General features: G+C 43.1%; 1 protein-coding gene across 2 annotated transcripts in view; it reads left to right on the forward strand.

Moving 5' to 3' along the window:
• The first annotated feature begins 3,536 nt into the window (after positions 1-3,536).
• The window catches only part of SMARCA5 (SWI/SNF related, matrix associated, actin dependent regulator of chromatin, subfamily a, member 5), a 48,030-nt gene continuing 33,947 nt past the window's right edge, over positions 3,537-17,619 (forward strand). Inside the window, exons 1-6 of one of the 2 annotated variants that reach the window (XM_039539812.1) lie at positions 3,537-3,954; positions 8,069-8,143; positions 10,737-10,903; positions 11,816-11,916; positions 13,504-13,604; positions 17,404-17,583. In XM_039539812.1, coding sequence (XP_039395746.1) covers positions 3,817-3,954; positions 8,069-8,143; positions 10,737-10,903; positions 11,816-11,916; positions 13,504-13,604; positions 17,404-17,583 — 762 coding nt within the window. In that variant the 5' untranslated portion in view covers positions 3,537-3,816. Of the gene's footprint in view, positions 3,955-4,845; positions 4,866-8,068; positions 8,144-10,736; positions 10,904-11,815; positions 11,917-13,503; positions 13,605-17,403; positions 17,584-17,619 lie in introns of those variants that run through there. The other variant, XM_039539813.1, reaches the window with a different exon arrangement.

A 17,619-nucleotide genomic window follows, 5' to 3' on the forward strand; every position in this document is an offset into this window, starting at 1 on the left:
TTTGCTCAATGCATCCTCTCGGTTGATCACTGGGACCAGTGACTACTTCAATGGGGCCAGGATTTCACCCAAGAACTGCAAAGAAGGGCTCCTACCAACCCTATGAAGGAAGCAGGGCCAGTGTGGCAGCTTCCCTACTAAAGCATGCTAAAGTAGAATTGAGAGAGCCATTTAACAAGGCAATTTAAATATCCTCTGGAGGAGAGTTTGATGTTGACACATGAAGCCCCCCCTTTTTTTCCACAAGTGTAGCATTCCCCCCCCCCCCATTAGTAACAGTTTATTATACATACCATTTCAATTTTTCCTCCCAAGAAGTGGATATAAAAAGCTGTTAAAGAAAAAAAGGATGAATGGAACTCTCTAACTGACCAGATGTAGAAAAACAATATTTCAAGATTTGTGATTTATATTATTTGGAAACAAGAGGAAAACAAAGTATTAAGAAAGCAACTGTGACTCCTTCTGAAAAAAGTAGAGCTCTTATAAACATCCTTTACTAGCTTTTCCTATATTCCTTTCATGTGAATTTAAAAAAATGAGGATAATTTGAAAATCCCTACTTTCTCCTCTGCCTCACCACTTGTTAGTTTAAAAGGAGCTGAGGGAGTAAATACTTTGAGATCACTACCACCTTGTGTGAAAGAAAACCTACGCAGGTAGTGCCTGACCCAAATATCTACCAGCTCACCCTTGCTCAACTTCTTGAAATCAGATAAGATCAGGCATGTTCAGAATGATATGGCCATCAACAGTTACGCTTTCACTGTTGCTCCTTTATTTTCATAGCCTCTAAACAGATTTACAGACACTGAAAACTGCACAGCAGTGCACATTAACACCATTCTTGTTCAGCTAGTAAGATCTTTTAAAGTAGCTCGTAAGTGGTTTACTTAACAAAAGAAATTATTTAAGAACAAGTGTTCAATGAAATTGAAAGGCAGTGCCTGGGAAATTTCACATAAAGGAAAAATTAATTTAACTACCCTTTTCCTGGTGCATATTTACAAATGCTGTAAGTGTTATTGCTCAACTGTCTTTGTGAAATTCAATATCTTGATAGTGGTTTTTTTTTCAGTCACTCTGTGCAGGTTCATATGCTGCCCTGGTTTTTAGTTAGCTTGTATGTTGACCTGTGACAAGTTTCTTAATGCCTCTTCTGCTCTCAGTATGAGACCTCTGTCCATATTGTCTTCTGATCAATCATTGCTACTTTTTTTGTATTGAATTTTAAGCCTTTCATGCGTTTCCTTGTCGTGGACATTTTTTTTCATCTTTTCTACTTTGTTAATCTTTTCTCTTTCCGCTTTTCTTTCCCTGCTTCACTTTCTCATCTGCATATCTATTTCAGTTTTTTAAAAATTGTGTTCTCCATGCTGCTCCCAGACCTAATGGTTCTTCATTTTCTCCTCTAGTTGAAATTCTCTTTCCTTTTAACTGTGTTTCTGATATATCTGTTTCTAGTGTCAGCATCTACTCACCCAGCTGCCTAGGTACATATGAAAGAAAACAGTAGTGTCCAGTCCAAGGTCCTGATCCTGCATGTGGCTGGACCCCTGTGCCCATGCACAGTGCTACTGACTTCAAGTGAGTAATCAGTATTTGATAACTAATTATATAGCTGGATCGTGTAGAGACAACTACAGTTATGGTTCCCTATTTCCATTCAACAGTGATGTTTTCAGTTGCTAATATTTGTTGTCAAGCGTTCACCAAGCTTTGATCTTTACCTTAGTGCCAGCCAATGAGATTAAACTGAGGCGTGATTATTGCTAGTTGAACACTTTTAAATATTTTTTTAAAATTTTGAACAAAAACAGGTCTGCCTTCTCAAGGTCAAAGACAGAGAGAAAAGGGAGAGAGAAAACACTAGTCAGTAAGGGGGAAAAGAAACACTGGAGACAATTAATGGTTGCCATCTTCAAATGCCCCTGCTGTGGGATAAAATTGCACCTCACAACTTCATAAAGTGTCATGTAATAACATTACATTCTTGGCTCAATGAGTTTAAAATCTAGGGTCCTGCTACTGCAAACTGCTTCACAGGGGCACAGAAGTATGCGGTATGCAACTTATTACAGAAGAAGGGCCTAGATTGTGATACATGCAGATAAACTGCAACTAGTAATTTTGTCTCCTTTATTTTTCAACCCTCAAAATTATGGTTTTTTTTAAATTCTCTACAATGTGAACATATACAAGCGGGGTAGGTCCTGTGAAAATAAGAGTGACTGTCATCCTTATCATTACAGGAAAGCACTGAGATTCAAGGGTTTAAGACACTGAGGCCATGTCTACAATAGCACTTATATTGGCAAAACTTTTGTTGTTCAAGGGTGTGAAAAAAACACCCCAGAGTGACGTAAATTTAGATCCAACACCTGTAGCCATCTATGGCTGGCTCTTCGGTGGTTGCACGCTTGTTCCAGAAATTGACAGACGGGGTCTAGGAAACTGCATGTTTCAGGCTCTGTTGATTCAGGCACTTTTGTTGCTCAAGAGTGTAAACCCCCCCATGCCTCCCAAACTGGATGCTTCATAAGTAGAAGCCATGCTCTTGTTGACAAAGCTACTGCCCCTCATTGGGAGTGGTTTTGTTTTGTGGCTGGGAGAGCTCTTTCCTGATAAGAAATGGCCAATCCCTTATACAAAAACTGGTTGGGGCCAGGACGGGGGTCAGAGCGGCCAAAGGGCAGTTTGCCCTGTGTTAGAAAGGGTCCCCCAACCTGTGGAACAGTATCAGGCAGGGGGTGCTGGGTCCCATTATGGGAGTAGCAGCATTGCAAGCCGGTGCATAGGGCGTAGCACCACTCTAGCTACGGTGCTCCGGGGGGCAGCAGGCCAGGTGAAACCAGCTCCTCTCAGCCCTGGGGGCAGCATGGGAAGCGAGACAGACCCTTCACTCAAGGGTGATGCTTCCAAGCAGGGAGCCTCTCAAGAACCTGAGCCGCCGGGGAGAGGCCCACGGGCTAGGCTCTTCTGAAGGACGGAGGAGCCCCTTCAGTTGAAGAGTTTTGCTCTGGGCACCTAACCCTCTGCGCGGCCCCGCTCAGCGGTCTGGCAAAACGTGCGAACCAGCCGGCACATAAACACAGGCAGCCGCGATTTTGAGGGTAATTTTTTAAAAATTAACGTAACGGCTAATGGGGGCCTGACCCCGGCTGCAGAACTGCGTGGGAGTGGCCCTAACGCGCCGCCTCGCCAGCCCGTCCTAACGCAGCCCACCGCAAACACGTGCCCAGCGCGCCGCCGCCGCCCTCCCCCGGGCCCCGCAACATGACCTAACCGGCTGCCCGGCCTGGGCTGAATCCGGCCCCCACCCCCACGTGTGACGTTCGCACGGGGGAGGGGCTCCATAGTTAGGCCCCGCCCCCTCGCTACTCCTTTAACTCTATGCGTGGGGGCGGGGGGAGAAGTAGTGACGTAGTAAGCCTGCGGTTGTCCCGACCCAACTCCTCGCGCGGCCCCGCCCCCTTTTTCGGAGGCGCCTCGTAGTAGTAACAGCACCTCGTGGGTTGGCGGGGGCATTGCCTAACAGGGGACGTGCGGCCGCGCAGGCCCGTTCGCTCCCTGCCAGAGTTCTCGCGAGATCTGGAAGCCGGCTGGGTTGGTTCCTGGTTGGTGGGAGCGCGCTGAGAAAGCCGGGGCGGCAGCGGTGACGGGGGCCTCCGCGCGGAGTGTGCGAGCGGCGCCCCCATCCCCTCCAGCGATCCCGTCAGCAGCTGTGTAAAGGGTCGCTCCTCCTCCCCGTCCAGCCGGCGCGGCGGCAGCGGGGTCCCGGCCCGGCATTATCTGCGGGGCGGGCGCACCGGGATCATGTCCGCCGGGCAGCAGGAGCCGCCGCTGCCGGATGAGCCCCTGTCCCCCGCCAGCACCGCACCCCCCGCACCCACCAACAACGGCAGCGAGGCCGCGGGGGCACCACCTCCCGCCGGGGGCGAAGCTGACATGGAGGTGAGGAGCCCCCCTCCCCCACACGCACCCCAGAGGAACAGGAGCGTGAGCGAGAAGAGACCGCCCTGGGCTGCGGTGCCCCGCTCCCAGCCCTCCCCGCTTCCCGTTCCGGGGTTCTCCTGCCCTGGCCCCGGCGGTCCCTCCGGACACCCGGGGCCCCTCTGCCCCCCACCCCCCTTGGGGAGAAGCGGCCCGGGACAGGGATGAGCCGGGCACAGCCCCCCCGGTCTGGCTGCAGCGCCGCGCGGTAGCCACCGTCCGAGCCCCTTTCTACCCGTCGTGCTGTGCCACGAGGGCTGGGTGCGTGAGCCGCGTGGGACAGAAACAATAGAGCGGGCGGGCGGATGAGGAGCCCTCAGCAGCATGTGTGAGGAGGCGCAGAGCGGCAGCGGCGTTGCCTCCCTAGCTGGCCGCCTACCCGGCCCAGCGTGTGCGCATCGCCTTCCTCTCCTCGGTTCATGAATGAATGGTCTGGGGGCGGTCGGGAAACGGGCGCCCGTCTCCTTGCGTGTAGGGGCTGTGGGAGTCTCTCCGAGTTACCAAGGGGCTGGGAAGCGGGTAGCTGCCGTGCGGCATAAAGAGCAGCTGGTAGAAATGCTTCCCACTCCTTGAGCGGAAAGTAGCGTCTCCTCTCTCTCAACTTCCCTTCAGTGTTGTTGCTTTTTTTCTGTTCACTGCCCAGCCTGTCAGTTCGGTGGGCGCTGTGTACATCAATCCATTCAAACAAGAGGTTCTCACCCCACCCCACGCCCTCGTTGATGTACTACAAACTTCTAGAAAGATGAGAACACCAAATTTCAGATTGATTTTTTTTTTAAATCGTCGGGTTAGTCAAAGTGCAGCCCGATTTTTGAAGGCAAGCTCAAATCCTCACACGCTAACTGTTGAATTATTTCGTCTTCTCTTCCAAAGTGAGCATCTCATCAAAGACTTACGTTTGCTCTTTAAATTATGGAAAAATTGAGTACATCTAGCAACATTTTATAAACCAGTGGCATTTTCTGTTATCTGAAATGTCTTATTTTGGCAACAGGTGCCTAATCCAGAAATTTCCAGGGTTTAGGAAAACCTGGGATTTGAACTAATACCTAGAGATAATAGTTTTGTAACAGCATTTGTTTCTTTAGCCATACATGGACACCAGTTTCTTTTTTAATTGCTGAATGTTTCACACTTTGAATCATTCTTTATAGTCAACCTACTTAATCTAACTAGTTTGCAAATTCCATATTTTTAAGTAGCTCCTTGAGATGAGCAAGTAACTAAAGCACTGGGGTAATAAATAATATTTAAACCTACAAAAGTAAGGCAACACAAAGTTAGGGCTGTTTAAAAAAAATGTAAAAGCTAAGTGGGACGCTGTTAAACAAGGATTTTTGATGTATGTAGTTTTTGTCTTTTGCAAAGGTATAGTTATATTAAGAAGAAACTAGACTACTTTGGATATTTATTTAAAATATTTCTTGACATACTTATATCTGGTGTTTCTTTTTTTTAACTGGATTGGAAAGCTTTCCTGATGAAGATTTATAAGTGCTCTGCCTCCTTCCTCTGGAATATTGATTTACATTGATTCAGAATGAAAGGCCTTTAGCCGTTATCAGATTTGCTCTTTTCTCTCACCATTGTACCACTACTGATGTAACTCTTCTGTTAGTAACACTAGTGAGAAAGCTAGTGTAGACTGGCTGCTGGTGTTCTAAGGGTTAGAGGAGATATGGGGATAAAAATGTTGGTGGACAGGGAATCTTGTTGCTATCAGTGGTAGGAGACTTGAAGGAAAAATGCTAAAGTAGACACATCCTAGGAAGCCATGAAGAGCAATGACACTTTCTTCTTTGGATAGAAAGTATAGCTTGGGAAATATGCCATACTTAGGAAATTGTCATCTGAGAATTTTTGTTCATACAGTTCCTTTTTATACAGAGGAGGCTCAGCGGCATATAATGAAATAAATTGTTACACTTTCAAAAGAGGAAAAAAGAACAGCTGATTTATTTAAAGAAGTTCAAGAATTGTTTGAATTCAGACTTGGCTGAAGAAGTGTTTAATGGTGTCTTGACTATTTTGTGTACTCTTGGTTTCAAAAAATCTTATTGCCATGTTAAGAGGAAAATGCTTGTCCTATATTCAGTCTACAGTTACTGCCCATTGTCTTTTTAAAGTTGTACAGTGTTATCATTTGTGTGTGTATAGATTAATGTGAGTAACTTGTCAGAAGTGTCTGTCTCCTGTGCAGGGTTCACAACAGTTCTGCTTGTCTCTTAGCATAAAGCAGGAGAGGGTTTCCAGGTAGACCCTGGATAGATGCGCAGCACAGTCTGGTATAGAAAAGGTTGAAAACTACTGCCTTAGTGAGGTGAATTTTCCACCTTTTTTCTGTTGGATCCTTCACTTTTTGACTAGCAAATAAAATTTTGCTTTTACACTTTCATATCCTCTTTTGATATGTCTTGCCTTGGTGCAGTACTTACTACAGTAACTCCTTGCTTAATGTTGTAGTTATGGTACTGAAAAATGCGACTTTAAGCGAAACGATGTTAAGCGAATCCAATCTCCCCATAAGAATTAATGTAAATGTGGAGGTTAGGTTCTAGGGAATTTTTTTTCACCAGACAGAAGTGTGTGTGTGTGTGTGTCTCTCTCTCTCTATATATATATATACACACACACACAAGTTTTAAACAAACAATTTAATACTGTACGCAGCAATGATGTTAAGCTTGATTGAGGTGGTGAAGTCAGAGGGATATTTCCCAGGGAATGCCTTACTGCTAAACAATGAACTAGCGGCTGAGCCCTCACGGGTTAACATGTTGTTAATGTAGCCTCACACGCTACAAGGCAGTACAAATGAAGGGGAGACAGCATGGCAGACAGACACACTCTGTGTGTGTGTATGTGTGTGTGTGTGTGAGATGTGCATTTTCTCTCCCGCCCCCCCTCCCCGCCCGAGCAGCTCCAAGGCAGAGGGCAGGAGCAGCATACGGCAGTGGGGGGAGGGACAGCTGAACTGCTGGCAATTGATAATTGATAGCCTGTTGGGCGGCTGCTGCACAGGGAACTTAAGGGGGCGGGGAGCTGATATGGGGGCTGCTGGTCCACCATGGTTCCAAGCCCCCCCAGCTAGCTCCAATGGGCTGCTCTTTCTGCAAGCAGTGGACAAAGCAGGTGGTTGCCAAACAATGTTATAAGGGAGCATTGCACAACTTTAAACGAGCATGTTCTCTAATTGATCAGCAACATAACAACGTTAACTGGGATGACTTTAAGTGAGGAGTTACTGTATGTCTCTTTTTTATGTCTATATTCTTTCTGTCCCATTCTTTGCTTTGTGTGTGTTGCTGCCTGTTTTGTTTTGATATCAAAACATGATATCATTCCCCACTGGCCACTACGGACTGAAGCGAGGTAAATAACTTTTTTGCATAAGCCATCTATTCTAAACAGATGGTGGATGGTAATTGTCTGTAGATATCTCGTTCTCTTCCCCAACCTCCTTCAGAACATGTGTTGTAAAATGCCCCTTCAGGACAGTTGCAGGGGGGGAATCATGCCAATAGTATTTCCACCTCCAGTACACATTGCCTCTGTTTCTAGCACCAGAAGCAGAGTGAAACTCATAAATTGTTAATGAAGATGCACTCATGTGGTGGGGTTATGGTTTTGAAGCAAAGTTCTTTATTGCCAGAGGGGAGAATGGGATTTTATTTATTCTCTGTCTGAAAGGGTAGTCAAAGAGAATATCTGTGCCGCACCTCTGCCCCCTTTTCCAAAAAGGGAAATGTATGTGGGTAGAATCAAATTATTAATGGAGACTTGTTTTTCTATCCTTAATCTAATCATCAGTGGTAATTAGTTGGTTTGGTAGGCAAAAGAAAATCAAATAGCACCACTTCATTAACTTGCCACCCTGCCCCTAGGTCAAAACTAAAATTAAAACAGTGCAATTCTTGACAAGTAAAATTGATCTTGGTTTCAATGTATCAAGGAATTGAGATAGAGGTGTCATACTCTGGCTAAATGGTAACATGACCAAAATAAGATGATTTCTGCGCAAGGCTGGATATCTTTATAAAGGAGAATTCAATTTGTTGTTTTTTTTCCTTCCTAGGAAGTTTTTGATGATTCATCACCAGGAAAACAAAAAGAAATCCAGGAACCAGATCCTACATATGAAGAGAAAATGGTGTGTAATTTTGAGCATATGTGCAGTACGGTACAAATAGCCACCATTGATGTAACTGCTTTTCATAGAAAAGTTAATTTCTTGCTCTTATTTGAGACATCTTAACTTGGTTCCTGGTATTCTGACTAGGCATTTCTGCAGAAATCTTAATTTTGAGATTTGTAGGCTGCTTCCTCTTCATATTTTGTCCCCTACTCCTTCCTTGTTTCTCCAATCCCCTTGAAATGGTGCACGCTTCTGCAATTTTTAGTGGTCTAAATTAAGTGAGTTTGTCCTAGGATTTTGGGGGTACAGTTCACAAGGAGTGGGGTAATGTGAAGATCTGCATTGTGACACTGTTCAGAACTTGATTCTTTCCACTTGTGTTGGGAGTGGAATGGTGATGATGTATTGAGCTTCTGGCGCAAGGGAACACTTCACAGATGTTATCCATCCTCTGGCTAGTTTAGAGCTGTGTCTATAGACTCTTGAGGCAGTTGTGCCCGGTCCTGCAAAGGGCTCAGGCCACATTAAAAGAAGTTGAGAAATAATCATTCACCCTCTGAAACAGGAACTTACATCTGGTCTGAGGGAGCCCATCAGTATCTTAAATCAAAACCCCATAGAATTACTCCATGACTTTCTTAACATATAGGGTCAGATAAAGTCTAATGACCATGACCTTTATGTTCCTGCTCTAGAAAAAAGATCCCTATCTCATATTTTTGACTTCAAATGCTATAGCCCTATACCAGTTGTCCCCAAACTGTGGGGCGCCACCCCCCTAGAGTGGCGTGGAGGAACTCTGGAGGGGCAGGGCTGGACCAGCCTGCACGGGGGCAGGGAGGGAGTGCCACCCAGCCCCGCTCCCAGCTCTGCTGCGGCCTCGGCATCTGGCTGTGGCTTCACTCTTTTCCCCCAGCTGCAGCTTTGCTCCCTGCCCCAGCCCCGCCCCCTGATGTGGGGGAGGAAGACAGGGGGCAACAGGGGTAAGGAGGCTGTGGCCATAAAAAATTTGGGGACCACTGCCCTATACAGTAAAAGAAAGGTAGTCATAGTGTGAGGGAAGAAGGATAAAAAGCTATGTAGCAGAAGGCTCTGTGTTGGTGCTGAAAGTTCTCTGAAGTTGTGTTAATTACCAGGCAAAATAGATTTGAGATGGGAAGGCTTCAAAGTAAGTAGGTAGATTCTTCTGAAGTAGCATGATTTAGTGGACTAGAGTACTAGACTGAAAGGCAGGAAATTCTGAGTTCTAATCCTGCCTCTCTGTTTCATAGTGTGACCTTGGGTTGGTGACTTAATCCAAGGTTTGCAAAATGCAGTAGAATCAGAACCTGATATAGAAGATCTGAGGTCTATGGGCAACACTGCTGGGAAGACCTGCCCCCTCTTTCTCCTCCCCTTTAAAAGAGAATGTCACTAGCTGCTTTAAAAGGGGATGTTGCTAGCATTCATAACAAGTTAATGGATGATCTTCTGTCAAGTTCTGGTTAGTATGTAGGGAATGAGGCCATCCACCACACTATGTACTCTCCTGTCAAAGCTTCCTTTTTTACGTCCTTCCTATTAATAACTCAAGAACATGTGTCTGCTTATAGCTTTACTAAGCTGCAGAAGAGTGAAACTGAAGTGGATGTTCTCAGTTCATTGCTATCCACATGATACTGAATTAATAACATTGAAAATTAAGGGTTTTTGTCAGTTTAATACTGCTGTTTCCTGCCAAAGTTATGGACAGCAGTTGCACTAAAACAGTTACCTTTGAGTCTGCACACTGACAACTCTACATTGGTTCGCTTACTAAAAGGTTGTCTTCAACCTATTGGTGCTTCACCAACTACACCCTTGAAAAAGCGGTTGCAGCTGGCCTGCTCCCCCTACATTCCAGGGATAAATTCTTCTCTGAGCAACACCAGAGGTGGTGCAATCTTAAACAGCCACTAATGCTGTCTTGTGCCTAAATGGCACAATTGAGCTCTTAAAAACATACATTTTACCAAAAGAACGCCATGCCTTTTGGAGAAAATAGTCCTTTAATGTTATCCTATTAACAGTGGATGAATAAGGATATGCTGTTCCAGATTCCAGAGTTTACAGTAGTTTGGATTAGAAATGAAGAAACGTATCTATCTGTCACAATTTGAAGACTTCAATAACTCAGACATAGGTTAGGGGTTTGTTATAGAAGTGGATGGGTGAGATTCTGTGGCCTGCTTTGTGCAGGAGGTCAGACTAGATGATCATAATGGTCCCTTCTGACCTTAAAGTCTGAGTCTATAATAAACTGGATTTCTCATATACAGGGGTTTCTTCAGTCTTGGACACAGCAATTTGTATTCTGGAGATTCCTGGTCTCAGTTAGATTTCAGTCTTATTCAGGTGTCCTCTGTGACCTTAGCCTAGACTTATTCTGGGATATTTGGTGGGCTCTTGTTTGATGGGATCAAATCCATTTCACAGCCATTAATTTTTGTAGCTACCTATTTTAAAGACTATACATTCAAATTTGAATATTCTAAGCATTCACTGTAACTCTAGATTCTACATTTTTATAATATGCGCATATTGTAATGTCTCACTTGCTCAAGTGACTTGTTTTTCATTATATCAACAGCAAACAGACAGAGCAAACAGATTTGAGTATCTGTTAAAGCAGACTGAGCTGTTTGCTCATTTCATTCAGCCTGCTGCTCAAAAGACTCCAACTTCACCTTTGAAAATGAAACCAGGCCGTCCACGAATAAAAAAGGATGAGAAACAGAATCTGCTGTCAGTTGGCGAGTAAGTAATACCTCTTCTTCTAGTTATGCTTGAAGTACGTTTGTGTATCTTTTTGCAGGTTAGGAACTTCCTTTAAAAGATGAGTGATGCTGTAGGGTATTTTGCTTTATTTTCTCAAAATTGCTGATGTTTTGGCCTTGTTTTTTAGACACACATACAGCATTATAAAATGAAGAGTCATTTTGCAACAAAATAACCACTGCTGTTTATAAATTGAAGTTTGGTCAGAATCCAAATAATTTTTGGGGTGGTGAAGAAAGAAGGTGGGGGGAGGGGAGAAGGAATAAATTTAATGTCTCTTGGGGAATCCATGTGTACTGAATTTTATAGGTGAACCAAAATGCTAAAAAGAAATGTATTTTGTTTTTACCTTTATTGCTGTTTATAAAGATGTAGATATTTTTCTAACTCCTGAAAGAGAGCTCTAGAGCAGCTGCCTCTGGGAAGCTTTGCAGAAGCAGAGGATCTGCCTGTTAAAAGTACAACCTCCCTCTTAGAGGCTAATGTTAGCACCCTTCCTATAGTCTTTACATTTTTGCTCTCCTCCAAGCATTTTGCTCCCTACCCTCATATTGGAGCCTTGGTAGTAACAGAAGGAGTGAGAATATTTCGTCTATCCACATGTAAATGCAGCTGGAAGTCAAGCTGTCAGCACAGCATTAAATACTCAGATCAACATAAACATAGTGGCACAAAACTGTAGATGAGCTTAACATTGAAAAGAGTAATTATCCACAGCATAGTCTTACAAAGTATATTGCAAATATTTATAAGAAATCAGTCTGCAAGTTTCTTCAGACCACTCTTGTTTACCTTTTTCAAGAATGATATCAAGATTTTATTATGGAGCAGTCTGGTGTCTTCTCAATCTAGTTTGAAATTTGTTTTATATTTTACTTTTGATCTTGTTAGCTATCGACATCGTAGAACAGAACAGGAAGAAGATGAGGAGCTATTGACAGAAAGCTCCAAGGCAACTAACGTGTGCACTCGATTTGAAGATTCTCCATCATGTAAGGTTTGCTCTTTTGTTCTTTGTTCTTGGTAAAATCTCAGTGGACCCTACAGTTCTTCTATTTCGAATATTCTTGCATTCCTGAGGAGGATGTCTTTCCTGCAAGAGCCCCATAATCTAGAACAGTGGTTTTCAAACTTTTTTTCTGGAGACCTAGTTGAAGAAAATTGTTGATGCCTGTGACCCAGTGGAGCTGGGGATGAGGGGTGTGTGGGGGGGGCTCAGTGCTGGGGCAAGGGGTTGGGTGCAGGGTTGGGGCGTGGGCTTACGTCGGGTGGTTTCCAGTCAGCGGTGCAGCGGGGGTGCCAAGGCAGCCTTCCTGCCTGTCCTGGCACTGCAGACCACGCTGCACCCTGGAAGCAGCCAGCAGCAGATCTGTATCCTAGGCGGAGGTATGCAAGCAGCTCCGTGCGGCTCTCGCCCGCTGGCACTGGCCACCCTCTCAGCTCCTGACCAGTGGGAGTGCGGAGCCACTGCTTGGGGTGGGGGCAGCGCATGGAGCCCCGTGGTCCCTCCACCTAGGAACCGCACCTGCTGCTGGTCACTTGCGGGGCGCAGTGCGGTGTCAGAACAGGTAGGAACTAGCCTGCCTTAGCCAGGCAGCACCGCCGATGGAACTTTTAACAGCCCAGTCGATGGTGCTGACCAGGGCCGCCGTGACCCAATACCTTACGTTCTGAGACCAGTACTGGGTCTCGACCTACAGTTTGAAAACCACTGATCTAGAATTTATGGAAAACTTTAAATTTGCAAATGTTTGGATTTTGGATATTCCTGAATCTGGCAGTTTAAACTTTAACTTGCTATATGGCTGGAAATGTAATTTTTTAAGATGAGTTTTGATTCTGCAGAATAAAATAATTTATGGGGAAGACCTGATACCTGCGCTACAGTATCGAATTTTTGCACTGTGTAATTCCAATAACTTCTGCTATGAACAGCAGATGCAGGACTTGCTTCTCTGCCGCTGGGGGTAGTTCCTGCATCCTCAGCAGAATATTTCCAGTAGCAACATTGCTGCCTGCAAGTAGCTTTCCTTGGTAGCATTGTGAAGTTTACTGTAATGTAGTTTGACTCCTATTCAAAAGATTCCGGGCAGCAGCTGGAGGGATTTTACTCTGAAAGACACATACTGGTACAGTACTTGCCACTGGTGGGGTTTTATTTTTCAGATTATGCATAGTACATATATAGCACCATTCTAATATATCTTCCAGTACAATTTAATCTAATTGATAGATAAATTTTGAGGAGAGATAATATACTTTAACCTGATGTTGCTTGGTGATTATATTTTGGGTTTGAGATTTGAATTAAGATTATTACATTAGAATTTTGGCACATCTAGTGATGTTGAGAGAAACATGCTCCTTATGCTATCACTCTTCAGGCTCAGAGACCTGTATTAAGAAATGCCACAGCCTCTGCTGGTAATGTCCTAATTGCTCTCTGGAAAGTATTACTGTCACATTCTCCTACCTTTTAGATAAGAAATAGTGTCAGTTAGCAATAAGGGAATGCTGTGATGGCTTCAAATTTATTTTTACAAATCTTTTAATCTGTTTTTGCATGTCCTCACTTTTAGATGTAAAATGGGGTAAACTGCGTGATTATCAGGTCCGAGGGTTGAACTGGCTCATCTCTTTGTATGAGAATGGCATCAATGGTATCCTGGCAGATGAAATGGTAAGTGCTGCCAATTTTTGTTGTTGGGGTTGTGTGGGGAGAAGGAACATTAAGACACAAAGTGTAATCAAATTTAGATCTAGTTAATTTTTTTAAAGAAGCTGTTTATATTCTAAAATGCAAGATGTTACGTGTTATGATACACTTTGAATGATAATTCATAACACAACATTTTTGTTAAAACTACATGCATGACATTACTTCAACAGTTGTCAACTATGGAACAGCTTCCTTTGAGAAATGGAATCACTTCTATGTGCTTATCTTCCTCAAGGAAATGCAAACTCAGAAAAAGTTTGTTTTATGGAACAGACTGCCCTTTAAATTACATTAAAGCTGCAACTATTTTGAGTGGTATTCAGAAAGTTCTCATGGTAAGGAGCATTTAAGGTGTAAAAAGAATGGCATCTGCAGGGAACCAGTTGGAAGCCATTTTCCTCAGGCCCCGACCCCTTTGAACTAATACAGTGAGAGGAAAAAACCCCACTCCCTCTCCAGTCATCATTGCTGTAGAAACAATTTGTGGGACACTTAGTGTTATGAGTAGGATTAGCTGACTTGATTACAAAAATGCCTGTTTCCTCTAGATTAGCACTTCTGCTAGTGGGAACTGCACAATAGGACATTTCATAGGGTGCTACCCATTTTGCTGCACTGTCTAGCTCGATAAGGTCAAGGATTTTTCTATACCAAATGGTAGAATTACAATTCTAACTGGAGCATTTATTAAAGATAAGGCAAGTTTACCATAATCTAGAATGTATGAAACTTCTAAACTTACAAATATTTGGATTTTGAGTGATGGTGAGTATCGGTTAAAACTTAATTTTTATTTAGCTTTGCAACTGTTCTGCTTTTAATCTTTTTCTTCTAAACTACTTCTGCACTAGCTGGGAATGTTGATTTCTTCTGAAACATGAGTTGAGTTCTGGAAACAAATAATCATTTTTAAAATAAAATAATTTTTCATGATATCCAGTCATAATCATTTCCTGCAGCAATTAACTTTATCATCTGAATCCTCTTCTCTGCATTTTCAGACCTCAGTATTTCCTGTATCCTGACAATGCAAAAATCTTACTTTATCATCTGTTTATCATTAAACAGCATTTACTACTTATAAACTGGATTTGAGTTTTAGTCTGTGATGCATCTTTGCTTGCTAAATATCAATATCTTGTGACATTTAATCTTCTAGAATATCATTCTAGGTGTTTATTTTTATTTATCAAAAAGAGTAATTCAGAGTAATACTAACTGAAATGTGCTCAGTTGTTGCTTCCTGTCCCGCACATTTTTCTTGATGCTCATTTTGTAGGTTTTTTTGCCACAGCGTTAGATATACTTTTTGTTTAAAAAACAAAACACAAAAAACTCCTCTTCCAAATGTCTTCTGATTTGATTCCTGTATCTTGACTTTGAAAGTATGTGTATTTTTAATTATTTCTAGGATTGGGCATTTGACTGGTCCAAAATAGTCACTTGACAAGTCAGATATTGGTGAAAAATGGTCAAATATTTTAAAGCACCAATGTATTATGTCAGAAACAGTGACAATAAAGAGTAAGACTTTCTGGTCTCCAATAGGTTTAGCCGTAGATACATATGCCTAACTAAAATAATTCACTTAAGTAACTTGTTTTTTTCTAACTCAGAAACATGTGAAACACAATTAACTGAAGTTCTAAAAAATGAAAGAATGGCACCATGATACAGTAAAAAAGATAAGCTGCTGCCTACATCAGGGCATGGAATATTTGATCATGATCAAACCTAACTATTTCAAAAGCTTTTTAAAAATAAATGGGGCATGGGTGGATCAGAAGAGGAAGAAAGCAGAACATTTTTCTTAAAATTAGCATTTCATTTGCAAATATGTGTATTTTATAGCTTTCTCTACAACACTTGCTACAGTATTTTAATGTACATCATTAATGGGACACAAGATGACTATGAGCAACTGGTGTGGAAGTCTACAACTACTTTATCCAAAAATTTGCTAGATTGTTCTCTGTAGGAAATTCAGCTACTTAAATTTACTACCTAGAGGTGTTGTCAGCCCATTTAGGCTCAAGCTGCAACTATTAAAATAGAATTATTTGCATCTAATTATATAAACTTGTGTAAATTTAGTATTTCTGTTAAGGATAGAATATATTCAACAGGAATTTGAAGTACTTCAAGTCAAAATGTGCAGGGTTCTTCATGGGCCCTGAATCCATATTTAGAGGCATCTAAATAAATGGCCTGGGTCTTGGTGGAGCCGAGTACCCCCAACTCAGTTTGAAGTCCAGGGGATCTACAGGTGCTTATTACCTTTGAAAATCAGGCCACTTTATATAGGTTCCTGAATGCTGTGGGCTTAGGTTCCTGACGTTATGAACCCAAATTTGAAGACATCGTTAATGTATTTGAGAATGTAGTCCCACATTAGTAGCCAAAACAACTTGAATCTTTACAAGTTTTATCTTTTCATGTTTTAATATCGTAATGGATTACTGATACGCTTTTTTTTTTGTCCAAATAAAGTAGACACTTGTTTGCAGCAACACCTTGTAAGAGCACCTGCTGATTATGAGTAACATTTCCCCTGGGAACATTTTTCCGACTATGAATTGTCCACTTGGTAACAGCAACAAAGGCACCACTTAGCTGCAACATTTGTGACACTGATTTCACATCCGGGGGCAGAAATTGGGGGGGCGGGTATTTAGGGACATTGCCCCTCCTAAACTGCATTTTTCAACTCCCCTCCTGACCCCGGCCCTTCAACGCAGCTCCATCCATTTGCCCTGCCTGACAGTGCCTGCATGGAGAGCGTGGGGGCGGGGGGGGAGTTTTGTGGAGGGTCTGGAAGAGATGGATTTGGGGGCGGGTGGGACAGGCTTGGGAGCAGTAGAGGCACAACTGGAATGTTTCCTCCTCCATTCCTTAGCATCTGTCGTGTGTGTGTGTGTGGTGGTGGGGGGGGGGGATATGTTGCTATTTTGCAGTGGGGAGTATCGGGGACCACCTTTGTGTGCATTGAGCTGTCCCTCCTCCATCTTTGCTGATGGTGAGGTATGGGTGTGCTGTTTTGCCGTGGGATGTCGCTGACCTGTCCCCTTCCCTCCTCTATTGCAGGCTGTGAACAGTGCCCTCTCCAGGGTGGAGCGTAAAGCTGCCTGTAGGAGCATCCTCAGCCTATCACCAGCAGCTGGGCTTGGTCAGCCATTTTGCTGACTGGGGGTTCCCCTGCCCCATTTCTCCCAGACTTGGGGTTCCCCGATATCACATCCCCACAATGTGTTTACCCCACTCCTTCCAAAACACCCTTAACTCTTCATATGTGTTTGGTCAGATGACACTCCCCATAACAGCAACAGCTGCTTAGGATCAACACTGCAAAGGCGTGCAGATACGTTGCTACTAACAAGCATCTGCTATAATGTTCCTAGTGTTTTCTACAAGCCAGTAACTCTCAGGTTTCAAATGCTGTTTGCTACCATAAATTGCAGAGACCCTTCATTCATTTTATGCTGCAGGCTATTTTTCTGTACTTCTTTAGCAAGTCGCGCTAGACTTACTAGTTCTTAAAACTTTTTTTAAAAAGCAACTAATTTATTTCACTGCTTGCTTTAAAAATAAAGTAGTTTTCTATCAGTTCAATATATCTTGGGGATCTCTGTTTGTTGGGATTTCTTATTTTTTAGTTTTGTTTTCACCTGCCTTTTTAAAGTTTACCACTGAGTTGCTAAGGACTTTTTTTGAGAGAACCTTTCCCCATTAATAATAGAAATAAATTTTAACCTCTTAACAGGGTCTTGGAAAGACACTGCAAACGATTTCTCTTCTTGGGTACATGAAACACTACAGAAATATTCCTGGCCCTCACATGGTATTAGTTCCCAAATCCACTTTACACAACTGGATGAATGAGTTCAAGAGATGGGTACCAACACTTCGAGCAGTTTGTTTGATAGGTGACAAAGACCAAAGAGTAAGTATGAGACACTCTGTTGCATATTCATATTTT

Source organism: Mauremys reevesii, linkage group 5 (assembly GCF_016161935.1).
Source record: "Mauremys reevesii isolate NIE-2019 linkage group 5, ASM1616193v1, whole genome shotgun sequence".
Taxonomy (NCBI): Eukaryota; Metazoa; Chordata; order Testudines; family Geoemydidae; genus Mauremys; species Mauremys reevesii.